The sequence below is a fragment of the Microtus ochrogaster genome, linkage group LG1 (assembly GCF_000317375.1).
Source record: "Microtus ochrogaster isolate Prairie Vole_2 linkage group LG1, MicOch1.0, whole genome shotgun sequence".
Classification (NCBI taxonomy): Eukaryota; Metazoa; Chordata; class Mammalia; order Rodentia; family Cricetidae; genus Microtus; species Microtus ochrogaster.
In genome coordinates, this window is record NC_022027.1 from 2,938,996 (window position 1) to 2,948,835 (window position 9,840).

Consider the following 9,840-nt stretch of genomic DNA (forward strand, 5'->3'; position numbering starts at 1 on the left):
GGTCTGGGGAATGTCTGTCTGTGGAGTGCCCGTCAGGACACCTTCTACACATCTGCGCTTCCACCTAAGGATCATGGCGGCTGCAGGTCTGGTCAGCCACAGAGGGAAACCAGCCAGGCTCCTGAGGAGAGCTGACCATGGCTGTGGCACAGTGGACCAATGGTCAGCCTTCACTGGAGAAAACACCACATTTAGCTCCTAGGGCTCAGGGCGTGTCACGGAAGAGGAAAGAGTGGAGGGTCTTGAGGTGTCTGAGGCTGGAACTCCGCCATAACTTTCCTAAATTCAGGGAGCGTAAGCTCACAGACCCGCTGCCAAGGCCACACACAGTACTTGCTGGGGGTAGACAGCCAGCTTCTGTGTGAGTCAGCTTCTCAGTGACAAGCACCCCCACAGTCCTAAGGGCTCCCCATGAGTCCACTGCTTCACTACATTCAACCTGGGTGGAGTCATTTCTGTCGTGTGGGTGATATATCTGAGGCACAGAGATTTGGTTTCTATCTCCCCACAAGTCACTCAGCATCTGGGCTCTCAGAGCTCACTCCTCCTGGTGGCAGACTCCTCAGGGAGAGACTGGATGTCGCCAGAGGACCTGCCGTGAAAGCAGACGGGGAGCCACGCTGGCCTGAAGACATGGATGGACAGCAGTTTGCAGCAGGACTGGCAGGGTCCGCACTAGGATGCCTGGGTCTCTCACACAGACCTGGCCTGGCCTGCCCCTTTTAACTCAGCCTACACCCTGCAAGAGGCCCTGACCTCTAGGGAGCAGCATGGGGAGGCCCAGGCTGCCCCAGCCCCGGCTCCTGGAGGCCCTAGACAGAGGGCAAGCAGCCGTGGGCCTTGTTTCCAAGCCAGCACCGCGGGGGCCAGTGTTGTCATCTCAGGAGAACTATGTCCTTGGCATCAACTGCCTACCCGTGGTCCCCACAATATCATCTCTGCCTCTCCAGGCTGCTGGGTGTGTCCAGCTCAGGGGAGGGAAGGGACAGAGAGCAGCAGAGTCCAGACTCCTCCTGCCATCTGTGCTCAGAAAACTGCACCGGCACACAGTAAGTCCATTCCTGTGTGGCAGCCACGGTTCTTCCCCGTCCCCGCAGCAGGGCAGCTGTGAGAGGGGCCAGCAGAGCCCTGCTCTGTGGGCTTGGGACGGGGCTGTCTGTGAAAAGTGGCTTTTGTGAAAACCGGTAATCGAGAGAACTGCCTCTCCTCACAGCGGCCATTTATGACCACAAAGGCGCATTCATGGTCACCCGCTCCACAGCGCACAGGGCAACCTTTCTACTCCACCAGCACAGGAACAACACGGTGGCTCTTCTAAGAACCAGTTCCTAAGGCTCCATGTCCCAGTGACACCTGAGTGCCGAAGCCCCGACAGCAAGTTTACTTAGAGACATCTGGGCACCATGAGCCCACCTCAGGGCGGTAGGCAACCAAGACAACGAGGAGTAGAACATCGGGGGCCTCGGGACACCAGAGGCCTGATGGGAAGCCGGGAGTGGGGCTCAGGGACAACAGAGCCTGCCACAGTGCCATGTAGTCTGTCTGCACACTCCTCTCCTGGTAATGGATAGAGGGTATAACTGGGGACATCTGGTCTTTGAGTCAGAGTCACAAAACAGCAGGGGTCCAAGCCTGCCACCAAGCCACCTCCTGCTCAGAGAGCCAGCTTCACGACTGGCATAGGGAGCAAGCTGTTGTTACCCAGCCAAGAATGCCACCTCTGCCTGTTCCCCACCAGATGTGGGAATGGCAGGGACAGCTGCTTTTGAGCAGGATAAAGTCCAGGTGACACCCATCGCCTGCCCAGGTAAAGTCTGCAGGCACACAGGTTCACTGTCCCAGGCCCCAGGCCCTTCTGCCACTGTCTCCAACCTTGAGAGGAAAGCTGGCCTCACCCTTTTGTCTAAACAGCTCCCCTGGGGGGAAGCACTCCCCAGGTGACAACTCCGGTTCACCGCCAGGGCAAATGCTATTTCTCACAGCCTGGCCAGCATCTGCTGCCCACAGCGCCCGTCCTTGCCCACCCCTGGCAAACTATTCACCCTTCAGAAGCTCCCAGTGTCACTGCGCCTGAAAAGCCCTCCATCGGGGAGAAGAGATCAGAAAGAAAGCAAGACTGGCCAAGGCAGGTCCAGTCATGGAGTCAAAGACAAGACAGGAAAAAGTAGAAAAGCCGCAGTGGGCATCACTTGCCCAAAGAGGGCTAGTTCCAGAGGCAGGCCAGTTGCAGGCCCATACAATGTCTGGCGCTCTGAGGCACAACTGCCCTTCCACACAGGTGGCTGCCTGGCTCTTTACAGTAAACAACCTGAGCGGCCTGAGCACTAGGTCAGAGTATGCTAATATCCTTCTGCTCCTTGCCTGGGGAAGAAGTGTTTTCAGGAGGCACACAGACAAAGAGGTGACCTAAGTCACACACACACCCCCAGAAAACAATTGCCAATGAAGTTTTTTGTTAAGCTTCCTGCTCAGTTTACCTTGATATAAAAGCTGTTTGGGAAATAAACGCAGGTGATTTCAGGATCTGAATTATCTCTGAAACTCCCTCCCCATACTGTGTGAATTGGAATTGTGTCTTCATTTATTCCCATGCCTCCACTCTGGTACAAGAAATGATTTATGTCTGGGCTGGTCCCAGACATAATAACCAGGAAAACATGGCACAGAGTCCCTGGACCACTGGCAGGCCGCAGCAACTTTCCAAAGCTCATGTCCAGCCAAAAGCTGGATGTGGGGATAGAACTGGCCAAAGGGAGATGTGGGCCCCATGGTGGAGCAGCTAGGAACCAGAGGCCTGGGGAATGCTTTAACTTCTTAGCCAATCATGGAAGGCTGGGGAGGCTGAGGCAGTTACAAGCCCAAAGCTAGCCTGGGCTATAAGGGGAGACTTGTCATAAAATTTTGTAATCTCAAAAAACAAAAAACAAAAAAAGGAAAGAAGAACTTAAAGAAACAACCCCAGAGTCCACGAGAGAAGAGGAACATATAGTATAATGTACAGTTAGGACAGTAGCACAGGCTACCCTGCGGGTCGTCCCCAGTAGAACCCAGCAGCTGCCTTGTGTGCCTGAGGCTGCAGCCCTCCAAGATCCACTGGGACTGGAGGCTGATGCCACAGCGACAAACACGACAAGGAATCTAACAAGCCAGGGGTGTGACACAGAGCTGTCACCCCGGCGCTCGGGATACTGAGTTCCAGGCTACAGTGAGTGCAAGGACAGCATGCCACCGCATCTCAGAAAGAAAGCACACCAAAAGCCAGGCTCCGGCCGAGGCGCATCCAGCGCACAACCTCAGGTCCCCACAGGTACCCCTCGTTTTGCACTGACCTAGAGATGAGGACCCCCCCGCCCAAGGTCACGGAGCAGAAGCCGGGGCGCAGGGCTGCAAGCACCGGAGGAGGAGCGCGGGGACTCGCCCCATTCTACAGAAGGGGAAACTGAGGTTGGCAGGGGGCGGCGGTGGCGGTTGGGGCCCCGGGGCGCAGGGCGGGCTGAGCCCGGCCGGAAGTGTGCGGTGGCGAGAACGAGGGGACGACAGCAAGGTCACGGTCGCGAGTGGCGCGGCCGAGCCGACCCGCCTCAGCGCTCACCTGGGCCGCGAGCAGCAGCAGGGCCGCGGCCAGCCGCGCCGCCGCCATGTCCGCCGGTTCCACCGCAGCTCTAGGCGGAAGGTTTCCCGGCAACGCCTTCGGGGCCTCGCGACGCGCAGGTGCAGACCCTGCGCGTGCGCAGACTGTCCCCTCGCGGTAAGGGGCGGGGCGGCGCCTGCGCAGAGCGGCGCGCGGCGGCAAGATGGCGGTGAGCGTAGCTGGATCGCGGGGGATAGCAGGGATACGTGCACGAGGGATTGTGGAAGCGAGAGCCGGGAACACAGGAGGATCGATGAGAGGGCGGCGGACGCCCGAAGACGGACAGGGCGACAAGGACGCGGAGGAATGGGAATTATGTGGGACTGCAGACCGGACGACATGGGGATAACAGACCTAGCGTCGTGGGGATGCTGACGGGGGACATGGGGTGCAGACATGAAACATGGGATAACAGACCGAGCGTCGTGGGGATGCTGACGGGGGACATGGGATAACAGGCTGGGCGATATGTGGATGCAGACGTGGGGGGACTTGGGGATAGAGACAGAGATGCAGACTCAGGGATGTGGAATTCAAGTAGGGGAAATGGGACATGGAAATGAGGGTGCATACGGGATTATGGAAGCTGTGGGGTGGTGAAAAGGAAGCCCTGGGTGCCAGGTCCAGGCAACAGAGATGTGGGAAGACTGCGCCTCACTCTTGAACCCCGCCACTCTCCAGCAGGACAAAGAGAAAAAGAAGAAAGAAAGCATCTTGGACTTGTCTAAGTACATTGACAAGACCATCCGAGTGAAGTTCCAGGGTGGCAGGGAAGGTGAGTAGGTACAGCAGGCCCCTAAGACAGAATCAGTGTTGGCGAGCAAGGGAAGCCACACAGGGCAGACATTTTAACTCTTAACAAGGACTAAGCTTGGGCCATCCTGTAACATTGAGAGGTACCAGTCTGCCCCAATTGCGGGTTGGGAAACTGTCCCAGGGAAAGAGCCAGGTGGGGTAGCACCCAGACCATCATTGGTGATCCTTGTAGAAAGAGGAAGGAGTCCCTCCAAGAGCCTGGAGGTAGCAGGGACCCGAGAGGTTTCCAGTAGCAGGGGTATCAAAAGTTCCAGGCCAGTCTGAGCTGTGTAGCAAGGCCCTGTCTTCCTGAAAATCAGCTGGGTCGGAGGCTGTAGCCGAGCAGGTAGAGCACTGCTATAGTTGCCGTGGCACCAGGCATGGTTGTGCAAGCCCTACTATTCCAACGCTAGGGAGTAAAGGGAGTTCAGGCTGTTTTTAGGCTACCCTGTGCAAATGAGACCCCCCCTCTCAAAAAAAATGAAATATTGACACTTGACCCACCATGAACTCACTATCTGTGGCTCCTTCCACACTGAAAAGAAGAGGGTTGGAGTCACAGTCACCAGGCCACCACACAGGGACACATCTCCCCATGAGTTCTGTAGTGGCAGCTGTCTTTGAAGTGTCCCTATGCCTGGGTCTGCAGTGGAGGAAAGTGACAGCATCCTTCCCCATCTCTCTCCTCCCCATACGTCTCAAGCCAGCGGGATCCTGAAAGGGTTTGACCCACTGCTCAACCTGGTGCTGGACGGAACCATTGAGTACATGCGAGGTGAGCTGCTGTGGTTGCTGCAGGGATGCCACCAAGCCCTGCTCCTACCCCACACCTGTGGGATCACATTGCAGCAGGTGGTGACCTAGGGTTTCGGTCCCTCCCTGACCACCAGAGATGTCACAAGCCTGCCATGATGGCCCCAGGCTTGAGACTTCAGCTCATTCCCATCAGCCGTCCTCTGGACAGCCTGTGTCAGTGGCTCCAGAGCCCATAAGATCTCCACTTTCTCCAGAACAATGGCTGCAGTGCTCGCAGAGTGCCCCTCCCCAGCACCCATGACACTTTCTAACTGCGGTCTCCACCTCCTGTCCACACCCTCCCGGGCATTTGCATACTCTGCAGAGCACCCCTTGGTGTTCATGGGGTGATCATCTGCCCTTTAGAGTTCTTGTAGAATCCAGGTGTCCATGTCCACAGTGAGCTCTGAGAGCCAAGTGCCTGCCCGGGTACTGTCTGTCCCTAAAGAGAGCTGTGTGAAACAAGATGGCCCCTCTGAGGTCCTGGTTGTGGCATAGTAGGTGGAAGGACACCCCTTCAGTTCCTCTTGCCTGTCACCCCCCCCCAGACCCCGATGACCAGTACAAGCTGACGGAGGACACACGGCAGCTGGGGCTCGTGGTGTGCCGCGGCACCTCGGTGGTGCTTATCTGCCCCCAGGACGGCATGGAGGCCATCCCCAACCCGTTCGTGCAGCAGCAGGATGCTTAGCAGGCGCAGGCAGCCTCACCCTGGGGCCCTCCCTTCCTGTGTGAGCTTCCGTTTGGTGTTTCAGTTTCTGTTTTTCTATTTTGTTTTTTAATAAAATTGCCGACTTGAGCATCCACATCTCCTACCCCTTCTGCTTTGTCACTTTGGTCTTCTGAGAAACCAGGGATTGGGTGGAGAATCATGTGCAGGGCAGAACACAGCACAACCCAAGACCAGCAAAGGGACTGGAGAAGCCTGGGTGTCTGAGGTTACCTCTGCCAGGCCAGCCTCATCTCACAGCCTCCTCTGATCCTTCCCCGCCCAGGGCAACAGAGGACCTGACACCAGGAGGCTCATGGGGAGATGGAGAAGCAGCTGCTGAGCTCAGTGCCTGGCAGTGAGCTCAGGGCCCTGGAAGGGACCAGGGCAGGTTCCACCTCAGGCAGACCAGCAGAAACCTGCAACTGGCATAAGACAACCATAAATTAGCCCTCAGCCCTCCTAGTCCCTTCTCATCACCCGAGCTGGAGCCCACGTCACAGTCCCCAGAGACAATCAGCCATTCTTAAGTTTGGGGAGCCCAGGCAGCGGAAGCCTGGCTCCCTGAAGATGTGACCCAAGGCCAGAGTCAGCCATGGTCCCACTTCTCAGTGGTAAAAACAAGCCAGCCAGCCCTGCTTAGTGCCTCTGGAAGCCATGAAGGAAATTGCGTCAGTGCTGCTGGTCCGCCCCTAAGCTTCCCCAAAGTCAGCAAGCCTTGTCACTGACACCCCTCGAAACAGCCACCTGTGCTCCACATGGCACTGGGGAGAGGAAGCCCACTCCCCCCAGCCCTGCCGAGCTGTAGTCTTGAGTGTGGACCAGCAGCCCTGCCTGGCCACAAACAGCCCTGTGAGCTGGCCCTGGAGCTAGAGCTCAGAAACTGACATGCGATCAGTCACTTCACCTGAGAGCTGACTGGGCTGCCCCTCAGAGGCCGACCTGCACAAAGTGGGGTGTCCCCCACGAGTTTCCAGGCTACTTTCCGTTACAGACCTCATCCTGCAAGCGGTACCTGGGTCCTGACTGCCCTACACCACAGAAGTATGGTGGACTTCATGCCGGAAACAGTCTAGCTGGCAGAGGAACTCAGAGTCCCCTGCTGCCGGAGGGCCTGTAAGCCGCGACCCTGGATGTGTGTGGGTGGGGGAGACGGGGGGGGGGGCTGGCACAGCACCTGTGAAGCGCAGGTTACCTCCTCGGGGCCAGCAAGGCTAAGGCAAGGAGAGGTGGTCCATACCTATTAGTCCCGCCCACACTTCGAAGTCCCGCCCCACCCGATGGCCCTGCCCACAACTATGAACAAGACTCGCCTCAACGGCACAAAAACAGAGCCAGTGAGAGAGAGGGGCCAGGAAAGGCCCGTGCCTTCAAGCCTGGTCCCCAGAACCTCCAGAGGGAGAAAACGACTGCAAGTTGCCCTCTGACCTCCAGACACACGCCATGGCACTTGTCCCCACATACCGGGTGGTGGTAGCGCAGGCCTTTCTCAGTACTCAGGAGACAGAAGCAGGAGGTTCTCTGTGAGTTTGAGGCTAGGTCAGGCTTTAAAGCTACACAGAGAAACCCTGTCTGGAAAAAAAAAAAAAAAAAAAAACAAGAAGGAAGAAAAACACAGTGGACAGGTGAGATTTTCCACACACTCACCTGAAATAACAAGGGGCTTCATGTTACTATGTTTGGGAATGTTTGTTACACAGTGTAACATCACAGAAACTTGCTGACACAGCCCTGGAACATTTGCAGAGTGAAGACTCACGTACACAGTATGTTTTGAATATTTGTGTTGAGTATTTTGATTTTTTTGTTTTGTTTTGTTTTGTTTTTTTGAGACAGGGTTTCTCTGTGTTGCCCTGCCTATCCTGGAACTCACTCTGTAGCCCAGGCTGGTCTCTACTCACAGAGAATCACCTGCCTCTGCCTCCTGAGTGCTGGGATCAAAGGTGTGTGCCACCGCCGCCCCTGATTTTTATTTTAAACGCTGTTTTGCATCTGGGTGACTGTGCGACTGTCACAAAGTCAAAAGGGTGACTATGTCCGTAGAGTCCCTTACCACCTTAGCATGGGAGAAAATGGTCTAAGAATTTGGGGAGTCAAATCCAACTCTGGGTGTTTTAATATTTTAAAAAGGAGAAATTTAATATTTAATGTTTTCCCTTAATATTACACTGAAGATTTAATATTTCACTAGGAGTCGGAGGGGAGAAAGGCAGACATGGACGGGGAGAGTTGGAGCTTTAGAGAGATGAAGAGGTTGAGGGGGCGGGGACAGCAGGAGGAACCAGGCCACCCTGACACAGGATCCCTGCCTCCCGCCCCTCCACCGCTGCTCACCATGCCTACCAGCCGGCCCCTCACCCCGGCCCAGATCCCCCGCTTCCAGCTTCCCAGCCTAGGCCAGCGCAGCCCTGGGGGCTGCAGCCGGGGGCTCCGGCCATCGGCGCAGGGACGCGGCCTGTTGCACGTGCCCGTGCTCACCACGGCCCTCGGCTTCCAGGTCTTCGCGGAGAGGCCGCCTGTCTTGTGCCAAGAGGCCCCTCTCTGGGAGACCTTGCCTGGAGCCCCTGCGGATGGTGAACGGACCCCAGATCGGCAGGACACCCCTGAGACACCACCTCCTGGCAGCTTCCAGAAGCTTCCGAAAGTGGATCAGATCCTCTGGGTACTGAGGTCAACAGCAGCTCTGCCCCTCCCCCACCTCCTCCACCCTTTGCTTTAGTCCCAGTTCCGCATTTTGACGACGCAGCCGAGGCCCACAGAGGGGAAGGAAGTTCCACAGGGTCCCACAGGTTGGTCAGATGCCTGTCCCTCTCTATTCTCCCTCTCCTCTGTGGCATCGAGCCCTTTTCTAACCACCCCATCCTCATGGTGCCACGATGGGAGGGGCGTCCGAGTGTAAAGGGCCTGGTGCTGTAGCTGGAAGGCAGGGTCCATTCCCGTCCCCACAAAAACAGCCTGTGCTGGTGCAGTCCTGTCCTTGCTGTACTGGGGGCGTGGAGGCAGGGGGATCAGAAGTTCAAGGTTGTCCTTGGCTTCAAGTGGATGGGGGGGGGGGGGGGTCAAGGACGTGGGAACCAGGGAAAAGAAACATCTCTCTCACGTGACAGGTTCATCCCAGGCAGCCAAAGGGGGGCCGGAATGGCTCTGCTTAGAGCCGGACATTTAGTCACCCAGTCCCAACCAGCCTGCTCCTGAGACTGCTGCTCTCTGCTCAGACCACTGGACAGATGAGGCCTGAGCCTACCTGACTGAGAGAGGAGGATTCCTACAGGATCGATCCCGGGGCTGGTGGCAGCTGGAGAGCCCCTCCCCCCACCCCCACAAAGGGGGTGAGTTCAGACGCCCAGGGAATCCAGCCCCGCATCACAATCTGAAGCTCCCCGGTCTCTCCGCAGCTCTTCCGGGGGGACCCAGTAACCTGCTCCCCATGGGCTCTCTAGCTGTCCCTATTAGAAAGCAGGAGACACGGGTCTCTCCCACAATAAAGTCTCTAGTCTAGCAGACTCTGGTCCCAAATGCTTGCGTGCCTCTAGCCTTTGCTCGCTCCCATTTCCAGCAGGGTTGACCCTGAGCAGCCCGGACACAAATCTTCCAGGACCAAAGGCCCTGTGGCCACCAACACCCTCATGCGAGGCAGAAACGTGGCTGTGAACCCAAAGGGACAGAGCAGAGAGCAAAGGCAGAAGGAGATGGCACGCCTCTGAGCCTAACTATGGGGTCACAGAGGCAGGGAGTCTGGGTTATATAGCAAATACAAAACATGGGCTGGCCGGATGGCCCAGGGGTTTGTGGCACTTGCTGACAAGCTGGTGGTGTGAGTTCCATCCCAAGACTCACACGGTGAAAGGACAGAACCGACTAACCGACTCGCACAAATTGTCCTATGATCCGGACATGAGCACAGTGCCAG

The 9,840-nt window shown here is 56.9% G+C and overlaps 2 protein-coding genes across 4 annotated transcripts in view; one reads left to right on the plus strand and one right to left on the minus strand.

The window, feature by feature from the left end:
• Sppl2b (signal peptide peptidase like 2B) overlaps nucleotides 1-3,661 on the minus strand; it is a 14,757-nt gene extending 11,096 nt beyond the window's left edge. The window contains exon 1 of the mRNA XM_005359021.3: nucleotides 3,593-3,661. Coding sequence (XP_005359078.1) covers nucleotides 3,593-3,640 — 48 coding nt within the window. The 5' untranslated portion in view covers nucleotides 3,641-3,661. The remainder of the gene's footprint in view (nucleotides 1-3,592) is intronic.
• A 111-nt stretch (nucleotides 3,662-3,772) lies between these two features.
• Lsm7 (LSM7 homolog, U6 small nuclear RNA and mRNA degradation associated) lies at nucleotides 3,773-6,027 on the plus strand. Of its 3 annotated transcripts, none has more exons than XM_005359023.3 (4): nucleotides 3,773-3,800; nucleotides 4,313-4,406; nucleotides 5,130-5,201; nucleotides 5,770-6,027. In XM_005359023.3, exons 1-4 carry the CDS (start codon nucleotides 3,795-3,797, stop codon nucleotides 5,910-5,912), a joined length of 315 nt encoding a protein of 104 aa, XP_005359080.1. In that variant the 5' UTR covers nucleotides 3,773-3,794; the 3' UTR covers nucleotides 5,913-6,027. The 3 variants fall into 3 exon arrangements, with proteins under 3 accessions (XP_005359080.1, XP_005359081.1, XP_026640806.1); XM_005359024.3 differs by having other exon boundaries at nucleotides 3,777-3,800; nucleotides 4,316-4,406; XM_026785005.1 differs by lacking the exon at nucleotides 3,773-3,800 and having other exon boundaries at nucleotides 3,807-4,406.
• The last annotated feature ends 3,813 nt before the right edge of the window (nucleotides 6,028-9,840 follow it).